General features: G+C 40.6%; 4 protein-coding genes across 4 annotated transcripts in view; 1 reads left to right on the top strand and 3 right to left on the bottom strand.

Moving 5' to 3' along the window:
- The window catches only part of LOC138038744 (DNA polymerase subunit gamma-1-like), a 38,420-nt gene extending 32,694 nt beyond the window's left edge, over positions 1-5,726 (bottom strand). Inside the window, exons 1-3 of the mRNA XM_068884780.1 lie at positions 5,368-5,726; positions 4,220-4,563; positions 620-815 (exon numbers count right to left, since the gene is read on the bottom strand). Of these exons, the coding sequence (XP_068740881.1) occupies positions 620-815; positions 4,220-4,563; positions 5,368-5,628 (801 nt within the window). The 5' untranslated portion in view covers positions 5,629-5,726. The remainder of the gene's footprint in view (positions 1-619; positions 816-4,219; positions 4,564-5,367) is intronic.
- LOC138038772 (histone H2B, gonadal) overlaps positions 5,614-24,000 on the top strand; it is a 100,523-nt gene continuing 82,136 nt past the window's right edge. Inside the window, exons 1-4 of the mRNA XM_068884815.1 lie at positions 5,614-5,741; positions 7,583-7,676; positions 11,378-11,862; positions 13,107-13,393. Coding sequence (XP_068740916.1) covers positions 11,434-11,802 — 369 coding nt within the window. The 5' untranslated portion in view covers positions 5,614-5,741; positions 7,583-7,676; positions 11,378-11,433 and the 3' untranslated portion in view covers positions 11,803-11,862; positions 13,107-13,393. The remainder of the gene's footprint in view (positions 5,742-7,582; positions 7,677-11,377; positions 11,863-13,106; positions 13,394-24,000) is intronic.
- Positions 7,682-8,788, bottom strand: LOC138038759 (histone H1-delta-like). Its single transcript, XM_068884801.1, has one exon. It carries the CDS (start codon positions 8,761-8,763, stop codon positions 8,170-8,172), a length of 594 nt encoding a protein of 197 aa, XP_068740902.1. The 5' UTR covers positions 8,764-8,788; the 3' UTR covers positions 7,682-8,169.
- Positions 21,363-22,586, bottom strand: LOC138038762 (histone H1-delta-like). Its single transcript, XM_068884803.1, has one exon. It carries the CDS (start codon positions 22,532-22,534, stop codon positions 21,941-21,943), a length of 594 nt encoding a protein of 197 aa, XP_068740904.1. The 5' UTR covers positions 22,535-22,586; the 3' UTR covers positions 21,363-21,940.

The raw sequence follows: 24,000 nt of genomic DNA, 5'->3' as shown, positions 1-24,000 counted from the left end.
AAGGCCAGGACTAATTCTTGGTTTGCATCCACGTGATGTGAAGGCTATGTTGGTGTACAAAACAATAGAAAATGGCCCCTCAAGTTTTGCATAATAACAAAGTCAAATTGCCAAAAGACATTTTACTGCATTGTTCTCTACAAGTGGAACATGGCCACCGTGATGTCAGATGCAAACCATCAATAATATTGACTGTGTTAATCATGCTCTGACTTGTGATATATCCTTTCAAATAATTGGCAGTGACATATGCAATAACAACATTATTCCAGAGCAGTTTTAATCCTGTGTTTACACTTTTTAGGCAAAGGATTTTTCATGTCAAATATTGGTGCCATATCTTTTAATATGCAGACAAATTCTTACATTTGTACAAAAATGCTGTTAAGTCAACTTTTATGGCCAATTCTAGTAAAAGTAAACAACTTGTACACAAGAAAAATAATAAACCCATTGCATCAAGGGTTACAAGCATACATATACCTACTTTGTTCAAGATGTAGACTAAGTGAAGATATCTATACATAATTTTTATAGATAGGAAAAATACAAAGTTAAAGTACAGTTTACATCTTGAAGAGGTCAACCCTATAGAAAACCCCCTAACAAAAAGTTGCACCTTAATATAATACTGTTCTTTTATAAATGATCTGTCGAATCCTACAGAATGGCCTACAACAAGTCTCTCTTTCCATTCAGCTTCCCTCCAGTCTTGATCACAGGGTATCTCCAGTGGAATGTACAATTGAGGTGTTGGGCGAAGCAACCACTGGTAGCTCTTGTCTTCAATAAGTCTTGGACTCACCCAGCAGTACCTGAAACAAAACATCTATCCTCACCATTCAGTGTTCCCAGTATGACCTGCCTATTAAAGCAAGTTGGAGACAATCTCAATATATCTAGCAACATATTGTTCAATGTAATCTTGCATGTTCTCTGCATTTTAGATAAGTCTAGAAATGCAGGATAAATGAGGCTAAATATAATTTAGGCAAAGTTACAACCAAGCCAATGGAGTGGTTTTGCCTGGGAACTCCAGGGAGGTTTGCAGGGCAATTATTTGCTGCATGCTTTGACTCAAGTTGCTTTTTCTCTTACTTGCTTCTTTTCCCTCCCTCCCTCCCTCCCTCCCACATTTTTTCCACACACTGGCTTTTCTCAGCAATGTGTTGACAGGTGCCTGGGAGGTGGAGTGTGGCTTGGTTGCGATGGTGACCTCCTTGCTTCAGAGAAAGAGTGCGTCCTCCCATCTTGCTACCTTTACAGCACCTACTCTCCATTAAATTGACGTGGTGTTTTAATGTAAGTTCTGTACTGTCGATAATTTACATAAAGTGTCCGGTTACCCCCTTCCATAGATCCCTGTAAAAGGTGATTTAGATGGTATCATTTCTGCTTCCACTTTTACAAGTGATTAACTTACACCATGACTTCACCACAGGCAAACGGATAACTGACAAGTCAGAGTCCCAGGCAGAATTCAAAACTTCTTAATAATTCCAGTCAGATGCTCTAACCATTGAGCTACATGCTCATTCAGTTGCTTTACCACACAGCAATTCATTGGACATTTTGCCAGCTACTTTGTGCCATGCTTGTACAGTTGGGCTTTTGCTTCTTGTGTTTGGCTGACAACAAAAAGAAAAAACAAAACAAAAGGAAAAAGGATAGAGAAATTGCTTCTGGTGTTTGTTTAAGAGTTATTGTTCATAATAATAAACTTTATTCAAACACAATGGCAATAGAATTAATGTGTTTTTACAAATGTGGTATATAGTATATATATAATAATAATAAAGTGCATATATAATGTAATAATAAGATCTAAAAGTTACTATAGTCTTAGTGCTCTTGGGACAAATGATTGCTGGTGTCTCACTGTACGCGATAAGGGCACTTGATTACATTTTTTGTGTCTGAGATTATAGCTATGATCAGATTGTTTAAATAAGTGTTTAAAGGTATTGCTCCTCATCATCCGCTCCAGCTCATTTTTAAGGTTGCTTCTTCAGACTACTTGCTAGTGTTTCGAGCGCATCTTGTGCAACGCCGAGAATATTTAAACAACGGTCCTGTACTCGTTGACGCTCCATGTAAAGATTCTCAGGAATCCCTCTCCAATGCGCCCACGCATACTCAAGCAAAGATCTGTTTTTTGTTGTGTAGGTCGTGAGGCCAACTTCATCAGGAAGATGGGCTTTCTTGCATGCCCTAATATGATAGATACGTTTGTTAGCTTTCTTGAGTACACTTGAGATGTGTGAGATCCATTTGAGGTTGTCCTGGATTACAACACTTAGCAGTTTGAATTCTGTTTCTCTGTCAATCACCATATCATTAATGCATAAGTGAGGAGGGTTATCACTGTGTTTCTTAAAGGAAGACCACATGTCTTTTGTTTTCTTGGCATTCAGTTCCATCCTGTTTCTATCTGCCCATAATTTCACCCCATCCACTCCTTCCTGCATATAACTTTCTGAGTGTAAAGGTACTATTTGGTAAAGTGTTAGATTGTCAGCAAATTTCCATGATTTGATGCCAAGACTACTTGGGATATCTTTGTCAACGTCATTGATATGAACATTGAAGAGAATCGGAGATATAACTCCCCCTTGAGGTACTTAGATAGAGCACCAGGTAGCTTAACCTGCAATGTCCTACCTGTTCATAATCCATGCAATGCCTTGCCAGACCAACAACAGTTTAGCCACAAACACTTTGTCTCCTCCCCAGTTTCTAGCTCTCTGGTTGCATCTACTCCTTCATCAATGACCTCAACTCTATGACAATCAATAGATAATGTTTTGTCCCAAGCAATAGCTAAAGCAATGAAGGATTCTTTATGGGCCGTGTTGCCCAGAGTTTTGGCGGCCTTGCAGGGCCAAAACAATTTAGCGTGTTCGGCAGTTACACCAACCAGTAGCACATCCGTTTTGCACTCAGTGAGCATCGTTCCATCTTCACTGGTGTCATGAGCTTCCTCTCTTTCCATGTTTGGTGACCACTCTTTTTCAGCAGGTATTGTAGTCCCTTCCTTTGTTTCGACTTTTTCTGCATTGGCTAACCCGGTTGGCAGTTTCCTGCCCTCATTGCCATCACATGTTCGGAACTCGCCAATTGTGTCGGCTTCTAGTGTTTCTTTGTTTTCATCTTCATCTTTATTATCTGTCTCTGGGAGAAATTTTGTTATTGGTCCAGGATAATCTCCAATACCTTCCAAGCTGGTATAAAAAATCACTTCTGGCCTCTTTGTGGATCTCACAGATCTCCTGCCTTACAACTTAAGGGCAAACACAGACTTTCCTGGATGGCAGATTGGTCGTCACTCCCTCAAGAAAACATTCATTGGAAATCACCAACATTCCCACCTGGGTGGAGGCCTTTTCCATTTATTCCCTTGTCCTGTGGAGCTCTCACCCTTCTCCATGTATGTGGCCTGGCTTGTTGCAGTACAAGATACTGATAATTCAAACAGCCAAGAAGTGTCCAGTTCAGGCACGGCAGAGTAATATGATGTGTCCTTCAGAAAGGATGCTGCAGCTTCAGCGTTGAGGGACTGGTCCTGAATGAAAGCCGACTTGTATAATTTTCACACTTGTGTCCCGTCTTCCCCCTCTGCCCTCTCCCAGCTGAATTCAGGGGTAAAGGTTGACAATAATTCCAAGTCTTCACAAGTATGCTACCAACCTCCATTTAGTGATGGAGTTATTAAATATTTAAAATATTATTATTGTTGCTATGGTATATCTACATTACAAACTAGACATTCTGTATTTTTAATACAAAATACTTAATAAAACTACTTCATCACACATTCATTTCATGAGTCACATACAATATGAGTGGGGGTATTTGCACAAGACTATATCTCACATTATTAATCTGACAACATATTGTGACAATTTCCAAATATGTTCATAGCACGCTCAATACTGTCGTGCATACTCAACAGATATCCTGCGACATTCGTAATTTTGTGTGTCACAGAGAAAAATGGTAGTTTTTCCAGCTTTTTTTCCCAATAAACGTAAAGAATTCTGCTTTGTCATCAATGTGTTGAATAATAAAACAATTATCCTGCTCAATCTTGCAGAATATCGCCTGATTTTAGCCACCTCGGCCTACGGCCTCGTCAGCTAAGTACATGTATCAGGCGATATTCCACGCCATTTCGCAGAATGATTGTTAATTATGCTGCCAAATTTTTAACTATACCTACCATGCACCAGGAGAGGTTGCAACAGCAATCACTGGAAAAGGACCTGCATTTATGCAAACCTCAACATCAAATATCAATGCATCTTCCTCAGGAACTTCTACTGGTGATGCCACGAATCCATTGTTACCATAAACATACTTTGTCCAACCTGGAGAGAAACTCCATTCCTTAGGTATCGCAGAGAGTTTGAGGTCTGCCAGCATCTGTGCCTTTTCAAAGTAAGGACTTCCCTGTTGCTCTGCGATCATTCGAAAATGTTCATCAATGTTTGACCCAAGTAAAGGTGGGAGTTGGAAGTCCACTTCAGGTAAGACAGTCCCAATCTTGTTCCATAAGTTATGTGCCTACAACAACAGGTAATTTTTGTCTGACAAGCCCGCAATTATTGTTATTGAAAACTAGTAAAGCTTCTTTGGGAATGGGTAACATGAGGAGATAATAATAATATAACCCTCAACTTGCATGTTGTGTCACCTATGCCACACTAGTGCCAAAAACAAGACATCACTCATTACCTTAATTCATTTGGTTAAATATCACTTAATATGCTTCCAACATAGCGGCAACGACAAAGTTATTATTGGGGAGTTTATACACATGGTGCTGGTACAAAACACAGGTCACAGGTCACAAGTCATTGTCTTTAAAATACAGAAACAGCCCTAACCGTTTACCAATGCTAACCCTAGGCCTAAAAACTTTTGTTTAGGCCTAATTAGGCCCAAGGTTAGCTTTAATGAATGTTTAGAATATTTTCTCTATTGGTAAAACAGTGACCTGTGTTTTGTACCTGCCAATACAAAAGATGTTTTTGAGTCATGACAGTAAAACGGACATGAACATTTCGAATGCCAGATAGGACAGTTGTCTCTGCTGGATTCTTAAACTGAACCTCTCGAATAGTGAAATGATGCTTAGCAATATAAATGTAGTCTTGCCAAGAAGTCAGTTAAAGAGGAAGACAGCTCACTTACTCAAAAATGTCACGTAGTGCTCATTACTTCCCTATTACGTGAGTCTCCAAAGATTTTTGATAACGTTTAATAGAAGAAAAAACAAACAAGAAAAAAATTGTCGTAAGGCTCCCAAAAAAATACTTGGAAGCTCCCAAAAAAATAGTTAGCGGGTCCAAAAAAAACAATGCATACTTTCAAATGTTCTTGGCATTTCTTGACCACTGCTGGGTCGTAAGTGTCAGTTTTCCCGTGGAACACTTGATCATGCAGTGACTTTGAGAGCATTTGTATCTCCAAGGGGTTGAACCTTTTTTCTTCTTCATTTTGCAGCGAACCATTTGGCGAAAACGATGTTGTTGAACTGCAGCGGCTTAATTGATCAACCCAGGAAATTCGCACTGTCGGAGAGAACTGTCTCGCTTTACGGGAAGCCGCTTCAAGGAGGCGATACATGACTGGCTTGGCCGTTTGCCTCGTTCTATCAACCCCATCACATCATTTCGAATTCAGCCGCCATTGAAACAATTGGACGTAACGGAGGAGGGGTTGCTCGTGGCGGGAAGCAAGTACGTCTTATGGGGGAGGGGCATAGTCTTGTGTTCTGCTACGGTTGCCCACAACTGTCACGCAAGCAAAAAAGTCACGTATTCTGCAGTTAAGGACGGTGCCTACTGATTCAAAGGTATTTCTGCGAGGTTTTATGAATATGGGGGAAAGCAGATCTCAACAAGTGTTATTAAAATCCAAAGAGGAAATTGGTTGTAAACAAGCATTTTTTCACAGATAATTAATCAACAATATTAACAAAAAGCTTTAAAATACAAAGCGATGTATGGCGTTCCTTTCCAAATTAAAGTTTAATTATTTCTGAAAAATGTATGCTTACCTCCAAAATCCGAGCATCTCGAGATGCGCACAACGTATGCGCAATAACAATACTAGGCACCGTCCTTAATCGGATAATAAAATAATTTATTTTCAGCCGGGATAGATAAAGTTTTATGTTTTTTGTGTGTTTAAGCAAACCATGATGTTTTTAATTTGCAGCAAAATTATTTTAATGTGCAGCAACTATTTTAAATTTGCAGCAACTTTATTTTATTAGCAGCAACTCTTTAATTTAACGCCGGAAATACGTCTGCGTTCGCAAGCTACTCTTTAATTTGCAGCATGTTCCTTGTAGGCCACCGTATTGTGGGCCACCGTAGACCGTGGTATGGCGGGCCATCGCGTTCAAAAGTAGATATCTTGATATCCTAAGCCACCGTTACACGTTGAAACTTTTATCTGAAACTTGTGTGCAACGGCCCTGCGAAACAAGTTTCAGGAGGCATTGCACCGTGAAACATGGTCGGTTTCGTGAATTCCGTTGCGAGACACGTTTCACGAATTCTACTTCTGCAATGGTCGCGGCAATCGCAGAGGTGATAAAAACAGGAGTGTAACCTGGTCTCGCTTGGTCTTGCAACGCTACGCTGCGTAAGCCAATCAGAAACCGGCTAAGGCCATGTAAAGACAACATTTCGAGACCAGTTTCAACGTTCCCGAACGAGTTTCGACATTTTTATCTTACATGGTGCAACGCCTACTGAAACTTATTTTACAGCGTCGTTGCACATAAGTTTCAGCTAAAAGATTCAACGTGTAACAGCGGCTTTAGCATCGAACAAAATGGGGGCTTCTCTAATGCGACCTCCAACTCTCATGACAACGTCCTTCAGTACCGGTCGTAGGCTCGATCACCAGCCGCTGTTTCGGGAAATAAGCCAGCGCTCACTCCCGAAATCTCGGCCGGGTCTTCTCGGGGAGGATACCCGAACTCGAGTGAGGGGCGGAAATCGAGCCTATACCGGTCGGAGCCAGTCACAATTTTAGACCCTGTTTATAAGGAGGGTAACCCTCGACGTGTTTACAAGGCAGCTAGGGTTACCCTGGCGGTAGGGCAACCCTATCTGAGTGCTAGGGTTACCCTAGCGCTAGGGTAACCCTAGCTGCCTTGTAAACGCTCTACTAGGGACAACTCGCCTACCCGGGACAACTTTTTAGCTCGCGGTTTCCATTGTATTTGCGATGCTGGTGGTTACTAAGCACACAAAGTTGTCCCGGGTGGTAGGGTAACCCTACGGGTGTAATTTTGCTTGTAAACCCGGGCTATCTTTGACCCTCCTGCTAGGGTAACCCTCTGCTAGGGTTACCCTGCCTGCTTGTAAACAGAGCCTTACTCGAACTCTTGACATTCCCCTTCGTCTCTAAATCGTACATTTCCTCTGCATATACTTCTCTCTGTACCAGTTTTACTATGGCAACTGTTGCCTTGTCCAAATCTGCCACTGTCATACGTACCTATCAATTCTTGTGTGTTTGTATGTACGGCACTGAAAATGGTAATGGTCAACCTCGTTCCCAGGGTCTCTCTTCTTATTACACCGTTTCGGGAATTCTGAGTTTTCAGTGTTTTCGTCGGTGTAATAAGCTCCAAAAGGCACAAGAATACACCAGAGGTGAGTCATTTTTATTCACTTTATTGAATGAAAGTTCAATTGAGCATTTTTTAGGCTTTATAATCGACGGTATTTGATTTCCCATACAAAGTCTTATAACGCGTTTAAATTCTCAACGGCTGTCTGTAGTGACGAGAGCTTGGGCTGCCTATGGTTGCCCGTGACAACATGGTAACTTTGCCACCAAACTTCCCTAGTGTCACACTCAACTGAGAATCGCAGTATAAATTGATGTGAAACTTTTTTGTCGAGAAAATCAACCCCTTTCGATCACGTAGAGTTTACGGGTTGTCTATGTTGCGAAGTTTGCGAAAAGCCATATACCCTCGGAATAAGAGGCCGATAAATAACATAAATAACTTGAATGATTTCAAACGGCATCGTAATTATTTCAGTTTACGAGAAAATTAATATGTTGGTCATTGCTTTCATTTATTTGGTGGCTCCTAAAAGAGCCGTTTTATGTAAATGATCAAGTGAACAGCAAAGCTCTTCACTTCTTAGGTGACTTTTTAGCGGCAGGCTTCTTAGCCGCGGGTTTCTTCACTGGTTTTTTGGCCCCTTTCTTGGCAGCAGGCTTCTTGGCTGCCGCTTTCTTGGCAGCAGGCTTCTTGGCTGCGGCTTTCTTGGCTGCTGGCTTTTTGGCTGCGGCTTTCTTCGCTGCAGGCTTTTTAGCGGCGGGTTTTTTCGGAGATTTCTTTGCTTTCTTCGCGGCGGGCTTCTTTGCGGCAGGCTTCTTGGCTTTGGCGACTGGTTTCTTTGCAGCTGGCTTCTTTGGTTTCTTCTCCTTCTTCTCTGCCTTGGGCAACTTGAAGGAGCCCGAAGCGCCAACACCTTTTGCATGCAGAAGCTTCCCGCTAGCAGTACCTCTCTTCAAAGCCATCTTAAGGTGTGAGCCGACTTCTCCAACCTTGTAGTTGCTCTTGATGTATTTCTCGATGGCTTGGCGCGAAGAACCACCTCGCTCTTTCAGAGCTGAAATGGCAGCCTTGATCATATCCAAGTATGGTGGATGATCAGCAGGTTTTTTTGGCTTTGTAGGCGCCTTCTTTTTGGGGGACTTTGCTGCTGGTGCTGGATCAGACATCTCGAAATTTCTTGTAGATTTACGAACAAATCGAACACTCGAATGCTGTACGTGAAGCGCGCGTGAAGTAAATACACCACATGCGGACCGCCGTGGACGCAAGACCTTAAAATGGCGTTTGCCAAAGTTGTGTTTATTCCCTCGGCCTTCTCTATAGAAAACTGGCATTAAAACTTCAGTCCTGACGAGTGAAACAGCATATCTCTAACATTTATCCCTTTGGTCAAATGTTTATCGACAACGATTGAGGACTTGTTTAAGGGAAGAGTGAGATCTCCGCTTTTTGTGTTCTAGAGTTGGTAGTGTACGATGACCTTTTACTCTTTGGAGTGAATTTATTTCTTTGCAATTCGTGTTACTGCACTTTATAGACTTAAACTTGAAAGGATAACTTCTATTAAACGGATAGGTGTAATAAAATAGCACAGTCAAGCTCATTTTGAATGTCCTTTTTTCGCTGAAAATGGCACAAGAAAGACAAGCCTTGTAGCTCCCCATTGATCGAAGTGGTGGTGAACGGTGGAGTCATCTGTTCTAACAAATATCTAGTTTTTTCATCTTAAAGTCGTCATGGCTATCCTTCTAGCATGTATCTGGTCTTGTGTGTGCGTTCCAGCTTTCGTTTTTGTCTCGTCTAGCGCTGCTGTTTTCATTTGGACGAACAGAGCATTGTAAAACAGTTGCAACGGAGCCTGATAAAGAATCCATTTAGACCATTTATCCTGGTCGTTACCCAATTTTTTTTTAGCCATTTTAGAATATCAGAATTTAGGACTCTCGACGATTTATATTCTTGGCTAATTTTCCTACAATGCCTGTTGGTCTTTAGTGTATAAACATGATTTTTCCTTTCGCGTCTTGTTATGTTTGGGGAGCGCTGAATCTCTTTGCAGATCGTTTTTCGATCGAGTTCACACTTCTTTTAATTTTCTGCACACAATACTTCTTTTCCTTTAACTTTTATCGCCAGGTGTTTGATCCTGCTCTTTAATATATAACGAAATTTAAACTGATGAGACTTGTTACGATTTACATCATATTGTGCAGGTATTGTATTTATTACAACATGCTATGCCATGTAATTAGTCAAACATGTATTCGGTGGGTCTGTGGATGTTGCTCAAAACTTTGTATATAGTGGCTTTTACTAGTAATCCGTACTCTAGTTCAAAACTGTTTCGTGGCCTTACTCAATTATCAGTGTATCTTGGATTACTTTGCAAGCTGAAATTATTTTGAAACTTTGGACCGAAAATATCAGGTCAAATTCAGTTGATTTCGGCAAGACAGCAGCCTGAAATTTTGCTTCTGTATTGCGGACAATTCGTGCGTTCGAACTTCAAATTTTCTTTGCCAGAGCAGCAAAGGGCAATGACACTTATGCCCCATTCACACCAAACCTTAAACATGTTTAGTTAAACACGGTTTCAAAGTGTTTTCTTTTTAAATCATGTTTACTGACTTTTGTCGACTACGAATTTAGTACAGGTCAAAGCATGTGTTGAAACAAACCTGAATCTCATGGAAAAGCCAGTCCTACATTTTTCTGTGACTGATTTTTATTTTGTTAAACCAAGTTTAATTAAACATGTCTTGTTGGTGTGATTGGGGTATTAGTCGACAGTTAGTGGGATACAGAGATTGAATCGACATATAGATAGGTTTCATTTGAATTTCTTGTTTCGTTAAGAATGTTGGTTATTGCTTTTATTGATTTGGTGGCTCCTAAAAGAGCCGTTTGTATTGTGGACGGTGGAAGTGATTTATGCTCTCTCTCCGCGGATTCTGCGGGCCAGCTGAATATCCTTAGGCATGATGGTGACGCGCTTGGCGTGGATGGCGCACAAGTTGGTGTCTTCAAAGAGACCCACAAGGTAAGCTTCGCTGGCCTCTTGTAGAGCCATCACTGCGGAGCTCTGGAAACGCAGATCGGTCTTGAAATCCTGAGCGATTTCACGCACAAGACGCTGGAAGGGCAGCTTGCGGATCAACAGCTCGGTGGATTTCTGGTAGCGACGGATCTCACGAAGAGCGACTGTTCCAGGCCTGTAACGATGAGGTTTCTTGACTCCTCCAGTTGCGGGGGCGCTCTTGCGAGCCGCTTTGGTAGCGAGTTGTTTGCGTGGAGCTTTTCCTCCGGTGGATTTACGCGCAGTTTGTTTGGTACGAGCCATCTTTCCTTGAACGAAGACGTTGAGGGATAAAGTTAGAAACTGTAACTATGATTTTATATCTGGCGCCCTTGATTCTGATTGGTTTTAAAATAAGTGATGTGATTGGTTGAGCCCAAATCATAGAAAATTTTCGATCCGGTGTTAACTCCAAGCTAAGTTTATATGCGAAACATAGCTGATTGTTTAAATTATTATCATAGCTCTAAAAGCAGTAAGAAGGTTTAATAAGAGTTTAAATAAATTAAGTGGATCCGTTAGCTATCATTTTCACCCGAGCAGGTGATTTTTACCACACAGAAATTGCAGATAAACTGAAATTGTAGATTGTATGAAAACGGAACTATGTTGACCTTTGGCCAACCTGAAGTTATGAACCAATAAAAAATCGACGATTTCGATCCTTATGTTAATTGATGCTATCTTTGTTTTATTATAAATAGCAAGTCATTCACATAGCGTTATCATTCCATTCAAGTCGAACCCTATTGAGCGAGACATGGCACCGAAAGTTGCAGGAAAGAAAGGCGAGAAGAAAGCTGGTAAGGCTAAGGCCGCCACTGGTGACAAGAAAAGGCGAAAGACGAGAAAGGAAAGCTATGCAATCTACATCTACAAGGTGTTGAAACAAGTTCACCCAGACACTGGTATCTCCAGCAAAGCCATGGGCATCATGAACTCCTTCGTCAACGACATCTTCGAGCGCATCGCTGGCGAAGCTTCCCGCCTGGCTCACTACAACAAAAAGTCAACTATCAGCTCTCGCGAGATCCAGACCGCCATCAGGCTGCTTTTGCCCGGTGAACTGGCGAAACACGCTGTTAGTGAAGGAACCAAAGCTGTCACCAAGTACACAAGCAGCAAGTAAACTCACTGAGTTTACCGCCAAAACCAACGGCTCTTTTAGGAGCCACCAAATCTTGTAAAAGTTATGCCAACACGATTATATCAGATTTTCCCCCATCAACCCCTGAATCCTTTTTCATGCTAAAAGAAAATGGCGCGTTTGCAGAATACCCGGCCCACTTTGAATGGCACAAATCTCTTGCTCCTGGGGTCCCGCAGTGACCAAACAAAATAATGCAATTAAGTTAGATAAACGACTGCTACTGCTGTGCCGTAGTCGATGAATAAGGAAGTCTGAGTTAGTTGCAGGGGCACCCAACGAGAATATAGTCAAAACCACTCAAACATAGCATTGTTAAACGCATTTTAGTCTTTAAACGGTAGATATAGCCATATTTTTATCCCCCTAAAAATTTTCCATCTGTTCGTTCCTAGCTGAAAGTCTAGTGATCCGAAAATTATAGGGATCAAAACTTACCTTTCCGAAAATTTCAGCCAGAAAAAAGGCTCCCGAAAATTCTAGGTGACCTTTTTTGGGTAAAAATCCGTTAAAAATGGGCAATTATACCATTTTTTAGATATTCGAAAATCCTAGGACAGGCAGGCAAGCAAGAAATTTTACAACAAATGTGCAGAAAATTCTAGATCTCAAATCGTCTTCCGAACAGATATTTTCCGAAAATTGACGTTGGGTGCCCCTGTAGTTGAACTACTGCTACCGCAGTGCCGTCGTAGTAGAATAATGAAGTCTGAGTGAGTCAAGGGCAAAACGATCTCGTGAAAAGTGTGCTTAACTGAACCGCAAAATGAAAGCTAAAAATTTACGAGAGTACTTACACCTAATCACTGAAACGAGCGCTTAGGCTTAATCAGTAACGAGTGCTTTCTTCTTCACACGATCTCGTGAAAAGTGTAGTTAACCAAGTAAGACTTTTAGCCGACGGAGTTGTTATTCATTTTGGCGACTGCGGGATTGCAACACGACTGATTATCATTTCAACGACTGACGACTACGGGGCTGTAGGACTGCGGGCTCAGCATTACAACACGACTGCGGCACCGTGGGAGCAATTTTTTAAGTTAGATATTTTGTGGGCCGGGTATTCTGCAATCTAGCCGAGAAAATCGTTTCCCGGCCGTTAAATTTCCAAGACGAGAACAACCGTTATCAAGTCGCTCTCTAATTTCCCTTTTTCGCAGTTAAGAACTTCCCACTTCGTTCTGCTGAACATTATCAGACAACCTGAGGTTGATGGGTTCAACCTGAAGTTTTGTGGTCGGGCACAGCTTGATATTCAAACTAACGATGCATTTATTCTGTTGTAGGAACCATCAGTATTGAAGCTGACCGTCATGAACATTGTGAAAGGTGAAAGGATACAGAACAGCGTGACTTACAAAATGGAAGAAAAACCTCTTTAAGCAGAGCTAGTGACTGCCTGGTGAACGAAAGAGGAAAACGGCCCTGGAAAGGAAAATTGAGCCAGCATATTATCTCCCCGAAACCCCCTCTTTTATTAAGAGAGTTTTGCTTTGTGTCTTTTACCTTGGCTCCCTGGTAACAAGCAGATAACCAAGTTCCAGATTGAAAAATCGCCAAAATTGTGAAAAATGTAAATAGTTTGTTTATAGCGAGATTACACTAAGTTCATAAATCTTGTTCACCGTCACTTCATCTGAAGAATATAAAAAGTTACATTTCAAAAGAAACATGGCACAAAAGCGACCAGTTGCACTTACGTAATTAGACGCACGCGCAATTCGATACAAGGAGCTGAGCTCCCAACACCTGACAGCTCTGTCGGTAAAACAAGTGTAGCGCAATCGCGCGGTCATGGGTTCGAATCCCATCCAAGAGCCTGGATTTTTTGAGGCTTAGTCCTTTGCCACTGCCAAAGTTGCTCAACTTACTGCGATAACCTGCCAAGCATTTAAATTTCATTTCCGCAGTACTAACTACGCAGAACTAAGTTTTCAGTTTCATATTTAACTTGATATATTTTGAAATATAACGAAATATCAGTGCGTTGGGTTTTGTTTCACCGAAACAAAAGAAAACGTTTGCATGACAATAGAGCTCCGGAATTCCCGTTGGATCAGTTTAAAAAACCAACGTGGCTGTCGTTCCTTTGTCTAGGGACACCAACTTGGCCGCCGTGACGTCACGTGAAAGTCCGGTCTTAACTGGCTCTTGATTGGTGTTGTAGAATCTTCTATTGTTTTCAAGGTGACTTACATCGTTTCTTTCGTTTAGTCTATTGCTTTCGGTTTGGATAACAAGTAGCCTGTGCACGGGGTCCCAAATGTCAGTTTTTTGTGACAGCCTCATACCTTAGGCATGCCAGGAGCGAAGAAGCAACACAGTCGCGCGTAGATCGTCTTCCGCAGCTTCGCCACTCACGAAATATAACGAAAACTGGAAGCCTCCTTGCAGGCTAGTGAGAAAGCCTTGGATTATTTGTAAATCCGTAGTTTTGAAGAAATATATATAATTCTCTCTAGTTTGATGTCAGCTTTGTCATAGTTTAATCGAAAACAAATCAATTTCCATCAGTGTTTTGTAGTCCACTGCTTATGTAGAATTTGGGAGTTCCCGTGTTCGTCAGCCTAGCGAACGCACAAAAAAAGAGAACTCTTCTAGCAGGGAAACTTATCTGGACAAATTAAGCAAATTGTCTTTTAATGACACCTGAAAAATTCCGGTGGCTCCAACGGGATTCGAACCCATGACCCCCTGCGATGCCGGTGAAATGATCTACCAACAGTTGGACAAATTTATTAATCAGACGAGGATAGTGTGATAGTCAAGCTTTTACCAGTCTCCTATAGCTCAGTGGTGGGCCTTCAGAAGGTCGTCGGTTCGACTCCTGCAACTGAAGGACTTTTTGCGGGAATCCCTGAGTCCCCATCGAAGAAAAATACATTCAGTTAAGTGGGGCAAACAATACTCATCTTCTTCACTATACACCTACGATGCACAATATTCGAAAATTAAAATCCTAGTAGAATAGATAAGTAAACCAAGACCCCGATGAACTAATCACGTTGATTGGCCTTGTGCTCGAGACTCCGATGGTTCAGTGAAGTCCGGCGTAGGAACTAGAGATCGGGTTGTCGTAGGTTCGTCTTCTGCAATGAAACACTCGGTTTTTTTCCTCGATGTCCACGTGTTTTGATCGAAAAAATTCGTTTTTTAGTTCGAATTATATGTGCATCTTTGATCTGTGGGTTATGGATGAAGGCGTTCCTTGTAACTATCTGGACGACTTCACGCTCTTGAGTGCATCATGGGTAATCAGTGCAAGATGGAGATAAATTTAAAAGTTTGTGACATGTGGAAGTTCAAAACGATGAAAAGTATTCATGATGTGCAATTTTGGGTTTTTCGTTTTCCGAGACAAAAGATATGCGCTCACAGGTGCGGTAGAATAAAGTTGGAGAAAATGGCTATTGTATAAATTATTTTATTAAACAAAGTTTGTGCCATACATTTCCTGTAATACCAAAGGCACAAAATTACAGAAACTGTCTGTTAAATTGTCCAGATAAGTACGAGGATCACTTCTCCCGTTCATCTATTTCTTCATTCATTCATTTAACAGGATCAACATTTCAGTCCTTTTCTCCTTTTCTACAGACAAAAGGCCAAATACTCTGTTTGTGCAAAAGACGGAAGCCACAAAACTATGAACGGAAAAAAAGATATACAAATGATGCCCTCCCATGGGTTTGGGGGAAGAAGAGAACATGGCTGATTTGAACTGGGGAAAGGGGGAACAATGTCAAAATATTTTAGGAAACAAGGGAAAAAAAAAAGACAACAAATTTTAAGGATCAAAAAGCTGGGAACAAGTTTACATACATACTTAAAGGGGCACTGCCATGCTGTTTTTTTTTTTGTCAAACCTGGGTAAAGATTTAAATGAGTCCTTTAGGTCACACGTACAACATTCCTGACAACCCACTGAAAAGATATGAAATGTATTTATGACACAAACAGCTATTTGTATTTAATTTTTGGCCACTTTCTGAAGACATCGTCTCCAAACTTGAAATCTGGCCAGTTTTTTCAAGTTTCAATCCATTTCCAACGTCTCCATCTCCATCCTTGGGTGTAAACAACAAAGAATAGCTTCAGTGCACTTCAGGTTATTAGCAACAAACCTACAGCAATATTTTTTGGTCTTCAATAACGCAAAAACGTCTTTTAGTGTTTTGAAGGTTGACTAAAATAGAGTGACACTGCCTCTTTAAAGGCCCTCCTTCAACCGACAGGCTTTTAGATCGTTTGTTTTTGTTGTGGAAATTCGCATTGCTTGTTGTAGCAATCTGATTGGCATTGTGGCTAAAAAGGATGTTTGGTCCTAAGGTACTAGCTTTTGCGTTCATGGTTGTTTCAGTGTTGATGGGACAGCGACTTGTGACCTTGTACCTGCCGAAGTATACAGGAGTTGTGATTGGCTGCTGCACTTTTAAAATTAAAAACGGAACAGTTTACCAACTCACTTGGATATTGGGCGCTTTCCATTCTTTTTGGAAAGTTATAGCTGCTTTGCTCGCTCTGGAATTAAAGATCCTTTTTAAAACACTCCATCGTTTTTGTTGTTTGAAATTCGCATTGCTTGTCGTAGCAATCTGATTGGATGAATTTCAGCTTTGGCTGTATTTTCATATAAGAAAATTGTTCCACGGCTCGTAATGCCTGTCGGTTGAAGGTGACAAATGTTTTAAGGGAATAAGGAAAAAAGGACCCCCTCCCCCTTGGAAAGAGCCTCACAAAATAATGTTGTTCGTCTTTGAAGCTACTTCCTTACTCTAGTTTTGGCCTTCTATTTACTGGGTTGCCTATGGGCAAACCCAGTCGAGGTCTGCGTTTAGTTTGTTTGTTTTCTTTTTTTTCTTTTTTTTTTTTCTTTTTTTTTTTCCGTGTCGGTAAAAGTCTTGCCTGTCACTCCCCTGGTAAGTGGTGTCTTTGTGTATAGAGCCTTCTGCGCGTATTTTCTTAGGATCGAGAGGGTAGTGGAACTGCGTAGATTTCTCTGGTGGACACAGTAGAATCATTAACTTAACCTGCAATGGCGTCGAAAGTCATGCAACGCGAATGGCGTTTTAGTGGATCCTCAAACAAAATATACCCTTATGGAGCTCAATAATGGAAAGTCAGTTGGATAAACTAGGCATGAATCTCAAAAGCGACGAGTACTGGACTTCGACAACAATCTATCGCCCGTCGAGACGAAATCAAAGTGAGCAGTATTTACTTGAAGTAAATACATGGTAATTTGACACAATTGAGTTTCTTGTCTTCACGCACGCAATGAAATAGGAAGAGGTTTTCGCCTCTTAGAGCAAATATGTTGTTTGTTTCAATAAAATTTTCGCTGGAAAAGGATTCTGTGGTATTTTCTGCCTTTGTGAATTATAATATCATGTTGTGTATTGAATTTTCGAGCTTAAGGTTCAAATGTGATATGGGAGAAGTTTTTTAGTATTGCTCTGTAAGCAGGAAGGGTTCACAGGCCTGTTGGAAGCGTGCTTGAGTTTCAACAAAATGAGCCCCAAAATCAGTGAAAACTTGTGACGCAGATGAACAATAAAGTAGCTGCTATTTCCAAAATGATGGAATTACCTGGTGATAAATAACGTCGTACGCGTCTTGGAGAGTAAATTTTGACTTTGCATAAACAAGTTGGGCGTCATCTTTGTTTTGACTTCGCTCATTTCATTGTCAAACTTTGTAACACTTGACAGAAAAAGAAACTTACAAAAACCCGGTATCTTGCCATCATTTGACACAGATGCTTCACTGTTTGGCGAGTAAACATGCCGCGGTAACTTAATCACGGCGCCCGCTGAATTCCGGCCATGTCACTTTCGATTTTGCAATTTACTTGAACGTAGCAAAAATCTCCCAAAATGTTTGTCGCTGATCGTAACTTTTTATATTCTATATTCACGGTTCAAAATTAATGTTGTTTTCATGTCGTAAATATTTTATTCTCGATCGACCGTCCGGGAAACTTCCTTCTGCTCTTTCTGAAAACTGTGTATCAATATTTATTTGCTTTTTCATCAATATTTGTTTTGCATAAAGCAAGCTAAAAGAATCTGTACCTTGCTGAGTTCGCATTTGTTAGCGTTAATAGTATTTTCGGTCAGATGTTTCTGTTTTCTATGAGGGGTTTATTGTTTTGGTCTCCCATCCCAACACTAACCCCGCGAAACAGGGCTTAACTTCAGTGAAGTTTAGTATTACAAACCGGTCAGATGCTAAGAGGGCACACTTGTGGTGAAAAGAAGTTGTGAGGGAACTTGAAAATTATCAACCTGTCAGCCCAGAAGCCAATGTTTCTCGCTTCTCTTTTATTTGTTATTCTTCGGAGATAACAAGGTCAAAGACCTGAAAGGGCCGGGATCAGGGATCACAGACCTGCGATCTGGAATCATAAAGCGTGGGATCGGGATCAGCAGTATTTTTCATGGAATCAGGGATCAAATTTTTTGCGGGTTCAGGGGTCAAAATTCTCATCATCTTTGCGATCAGGGATCAAAATTTTGGGTAAAAATATGGGATCAGTTACGAAAATTATACCTCGTTATTATGCGCAGATCAACTGAAACTTCAACATCCCTCCCCCCCCCCCCCCCCCCTCCCCGCTAGGCTTTTGGAGATTGGATCGTTCAAATTCCCGCCCCCCTCGGGCCGAAATGTTGTTGCCCTACCCTATCGTCAGACTTGTCTGTCATACCTTACTAAAGAACAATCGTCGTTGGCTCCTTCCGTCTTTAATAAAGACCTTTTGAAAGCCTTTTTTGTAAGCCAATCGCTCACAAATGCTACATCTCTTCCTTTAATTAAAGGCTTCCATCTCGTCCAAACACATGTTTTATGGCTGTTAGTGACTTTGGCGCCCAAAAAAAAAATAATTTGAAACCTGACACTTCCGGTTCAATTTTTCTCACCCCATGCAGGCAAAGGTCAAATTCCACACACCCTGGGCACAAAAGATAGTCAAATGCCCGGGGTTGGGGGAGGGGGGGATGTTGAAGTTTCAATTTGATCGGCGCATTAGAAAGCTTAAGCACCCACTTTTCTAAGACGCAGATGGCAACCGGAAGTAAGCTGTTTCCCACAACCACATTTACATTGCTGAGTATCTTTTCTCCATTAGAGATGATTAGTTTAATAATCTGGGAGACACCACTGTCCTGGCATGCAAAATGTGTTCTCTTCCTGTTGCCGTCCGCACTTCAAAAATGTGCAGGCTTAAGCTCCCTATTACACTGTACCACAAATGGTTATTTCCACCACCTTTGGCTCCTGAGGTTTTGCGGCCTATTAAAATTCCGATTGAAAACCCTGCATATACATGATACAGTTAAATTTAAATTCAGGTTAATTTTAAACTAGCCAAGGTTGAAATTGAAAGTAGGAAACATCAATGAAAACCCATCAATTATTAGCAAGTATGTTAGTAAGTAAATTGGCCTTAGAGGCGAGTGGACGAACTTAGTGTCGCTTAAATTTTTCAAGAGTATTTTATAAAACCACAAATACTTGTTTTGAAGTTGACAGTTACTTGTGAAAATACATTGTTCATGGTTAGTCTTACGAAGCTCAAGTCTGTCTGTAGTGGTAAATCCAAACTTTGTGATTACTTTTGGCACAGTCCCCTTCAAGTTGTACAATTTGAGCAAGTAGCACATTAGGATGAAGGGGCGTTTCCTTTTCCATTTTATTACTTTCAGCAGCACTTAATCCTAGACTGAATCCGAACTTCTTTGTCTTTTTCCCTTTCTGGTGTATGATAGCTGCAGAAGGCAGGCTGCTGGCTGCCTACAAATAGCACTGATAAGCAGTATTTAAGTCTAAGCACCCATTCCAAATAATGCTGATAAACAGTATTTAAGTCTTAGCACCCATTTTAGAGCAGTTAGCTTTCAATAACTGTGATTTAGGATTAGTCTGCAGTCTGTTGCCTGCAGTTTACAAGTGTCAGACACCGCTCTCCTTTAATGTCTGGGTCATCCACTTTTTCAAATTATTGACCATAATTCTCTTGCTCTGTATTTGGTGTAGCTGTGACATGTCAACTCATTTGTGGCTCTTTGATTTCTTTCCTCTGGGAGATTTTGAAAACCACTTCATACCGCATTTTGGCAATTACTGTTCTGTAAATGGTTATGTTTTTTTTTACAAGAGTTTCTCCAAGATGATGACACCAGTGGTTTGGTGATGAGTTCTTTTATTTGATTAAACTGCAAATTAAGGTTATCTTTTGTTGTTCTTTTTAGCCATGCCACCATCCTTTTTTCCCAGTGTGAAGGTTTTGGGACCACAGTAATTGGTTATGCTGTTGTGGCCTCCCTGCCCCACACTTGTTGGGGCGAAGTCAAAAATAAAAAATAAAATAAAGGTTGTGTTTGTGGTGAAAATCGGTTTGTTATCATGACTAGAAATGATGCCTTGTTCCTGGTATATTTTGCATAGTGAGGTAAATAGACTTCATACAATATTTGACGATTTGTCCTTCAGAATCAAGAGCCCACCTCTTGCAAACAATTTTTGCTTTTGTCGCACTGGAGACCCAGAGCATTTTCATTCTTCTTTAGATAAATTTAGCCACTTTTTAACTTCTTCATAAAGTTCCATAACAGCCATATAACTTTGTGGATAAGCTGAAATTGGGTGAGGATGTTTATTATAATTGTTTTTTTATCTTTCCTAAAAATCCAAGCCCCTTTTTTTTTTTGTTACATCCCCCAAAAAAGGGAAAACCATTTTTAGACAGTTCATAATAACGTAAGTTGAAAACATTTGACCTAGGCTGAAAAAATCATCCTTGGTTGAAAATATAATTAACTTGAATTTTAATTCAACCTGTAACATATACAATGAAGTATAGTAAGATAATCATGAAGGTGGTTTTATGCCCATTCAGTTCTGTCATAAAGTTGGCCAAGCAATCCCCCCAATGGTTCCACCCAAGAAAACTGCTAAAAGAAATTTATTTTTTACTCTTACAAAATCCACATTGTATTCCATAATCTAACATTATGTGTAAACAACTTTTTGTTCCCAAAGGATTTAACTTACGTTTTTTCTTTTTCCAGTGGAGCTTGGAGAATATGATCCTAAGGAACATACTCTGGGTTAGGTATGTGTCTGAATTTAGGTTTCTTACTAACCAGGTAACATTATTTGTTTAATAATAAATGCTCATGTTGTTTCCCGAGAAACTCAATGTTTTCCCGAAGCGCAGCCGAGGGAAACATTGAGATTCCAGGGAAACAAAATGGACTGTTTCCTGAGGGACCAGTCATTAAGTGACTTGTTATATGGCACAAAAGGAAAAACATGCAATGGCAACAGCAATGGCAGTCGTAAGTGAAGATTCACGCGTAATATTTTTGTTTATATATTCTATATACAAGGCTAAAAGTTAAAAAATTAAAATATTCAAATCAAACGTTTTCGGCTGTTTGCCATCATAACCCTTTTAGCCTTGTATATAGAATATATTTTACTAAGCGAACATTATGGACATCATATTTTTGTTTGTTGTCCAATTAAAAACGGAACAGTTTACCAACTCACTTGGATATTGGGCACTTTCCATTTTTTGGAAAATTATAGCTGCTTTGCTCGCTCTGGAATTAAAGATCCTTTCAAAAAAACTCCATCGGTACAGAAAAAAAGCACTCTGGCATTGCACCAATTTTCTGTGTGGTCTCTAAACTCCTCTTATGGCGTTTACGGCAGTAGAGCTCCCTAAATGTAGGCTACGCACGCATTGATTGGGTACGGAAGTTACTATTTGATAGAAAAAGAAGGAGAGGTGGTGGCGAAAGATTAATCCATGTTATAAATTTACATGAAAGTTTTTTGTCGAGAAAATGAATCCCCATCCAAAAGGTAGTGTATCTAGGTTGTGTATGTTGCGAAGTTTGGGAAGAGCCATATCCGCTTGGAATAAGAGGCCGATAAATCATTCAAACTTAGTGTTACCGGCCGAAGTACATAAATAACTTGAATTATTTCAAACGGAATGGTAATTATTTCAGTTAACGAGCAAGTTAATCTGTTGGTCATTGCTTTCATGTATTTGGTGGCTCCTAAAAGAGCCGTTTTATGTAATTGAAGTGAACTGCAAAGTTCTTCACTTCTTAGGTGACTTTTTAGCGGCAGGCTTCTTAGCCGCGGGTTTCTTCACTGGTTTTTTGGCCACTTTCTTTGCAGCAGGCTTCTTGGCTGCGGCTTTCTTGGCAGCAGGCTTCTTGGCTGCGGCTTTCTTGGCTGCTGGCTTTTTGGCTGCGGCTTTCTTCGCTGCAGGCTTTTTAGCGGCGGGTTTTTTCGGAGATTTCTTTGCTTTCTTCGCGGCGGGCTTCTTTGCGGCAGGCTTCTTGGCTTTGGCGACTGGTTTCTTTGCAGCTGGCTTCTTTGGTTTCTTCTCCTTCTTCTCTACCTTGGGCAACTTGAACGAGCCCGAGGCGCCAACACCTTTTGTGTGCACAAGCTTCCCGCTAGCAGCACCTCTCTTCAAAGCCATCTTAAGGTGTGAGCCGACTTCTCCAACCTTGTAGTTGCTCTTGATGTATTTCTCGATGGCTTGGCGCGAAGAACCACCTCGCTCTTTCAGAGCTGAAATGGCAGCCTTGATCATATCCAAGTATGGTGGATGATCAGCAGGTTTTTTTGGCTTTGGAGCCACCTTCTTTTTGGGGGACTTTGCTGCTGGTGCTGGATCAGACATCTCGAAATTTCTTGTATACCTACGAACAAATCGAACACTCGAATACTCTCCGCCAAGCGCGCGCGTAATAAATACACCATATGCGGACCATCGTGGAAACAATGCGTTAACATGGCGTGTGCCAAAGTTGTGTTTATTCCCTCGGCTTTCTGTATAGAAAAGCGCCATTAAAACTTTAGTTCTGACAAGTAAAATGGCTTAACTCTAACATTTATCCCTTCGGCCAAATGTTTATTGACAGCGCTTGAGAACTTGTTGAAGAGAAGAGTGAGATTTTTAGCTTTTGTTGTTCTAGAGTTGGTAGTTTATGAAGACCTTTTTCTCTTTGGGATTAATTGATTTCTTTACAATTCGTGTTACTGCATTTTATAGACTCAAACGTGAAAGAATAACTTCTACTCAACGCGTAGGTGTAGTAAAATAGAACAATGAACCTCATTTTAAATGTGCTTTTTCTGCTGAAAATGACACAAGAAAGACAAGCCATGTAGCTCGCCATTGATCAAAGTGGCGAACGGTGGAGTCATCTGTTGGAAGATTTTAGTATCAACAAATGTCTAGTTTTTTCATCTTAAAGTCGTCATGGCTACCCTTCTGGCATATATCTTGTGTGTGTGTGTCCCCGCTTTTGTTTTTTGGACGAACAGAGCAGTGATAACACAGTTGCAACGGATCCATTTATGCTGGTCGTTACGCAATTTTAGTTCACCCGCTTATTGTGGTGATCATCCTAGAATATCAGAATTCAGGACTCTTGACGGTTTATATTTTTCGCTAAATTCACTACAATGGCTGTTAGTGTCTTAAGTGGAACATGATTTTTGCTTTCGATCGAGTTTCACACTTGTAATTTTCTATCTTTCAAATGCACTTAAGCGGACGGCCATACATTTCCCTTTAACTTTTAGTGCCAGAATGTACAAATCAAATTGATGAGGCACAAACATTGTAAGAGTATAAGAGTTTTAGGTTTTTGAACCCTGTTTTAGTTTACATATTTTATGCCCCAAATTGTCCTCCTTTCTTCGTGCATATTATTTAATAGGTTTGATTCACGTTATTAATATGAGGAAATTTGAAAATTCGACTTTTTATAATTTAGATCATATTGTACACTTATTACAGAATATGCTATGCCATGTAATGAAGGAGGTAATTTGTGAAACATTCATTTCCGTGTGAATCTGGATCTTGCTCAAAATTTTGTGGTGGCTTGTAGTCCGTTGGCCGCACTCTATTTGAAAACTCTGGTTCGTGACCTTACTCAATTACTTAAGTGTATTTTAGATTACTTTGCAAGTTGATATCATTTTGAAATTTGGACTCTGAGGGGCAATAGTCGTTTAAATATCGGGTGAAATTGAGTTGAGTTGGGCAAGACAGCAGCCTGACATTTTGCTTCTGTATTGTGGCGGACGATTGGTGCGTTCGAATTTACCGGAGCAGCAAAGGGCAATGATACTTAG

This window comes from Montipora capricornis, chromosome 2 (assembly GCF_036669925.1).
Source record: "Montipora capricornis isolate CH-2021 chromosome 2, ASM3666992v2, whole genome shotgun sequence".
Lineage (NCBI taxonomy): Eukaryota > Metazoa > Cnidaria > Anthozoa > Scleractinia > Acroporidae > Montipora > Montipora capricornis.
The sequence above is the reverse complement of the archived record's forward strand: the minus strand, read 5'-3'. Positions and strand labels throughout refer to the sequence as shown.

What these genes read in the sequence shown, in the direction of transcription:
- LOC138038759 (XM_068884801.1), bottom strand. Translation starts at nt 8,763, where the DNA reads ATGTCTGATCCAGCACCAGCAGCAAAGTCCCCCAAAAAGAAGGCGCCT.
- LOC138038762 (XM_068884803.1), bottom strand. Translation starts at nt 22,534, where the DNA reads ATGTCTGATCCAGCACCAGCAGCAAAGTCCCCCAAAAAGAAGGTGGCT.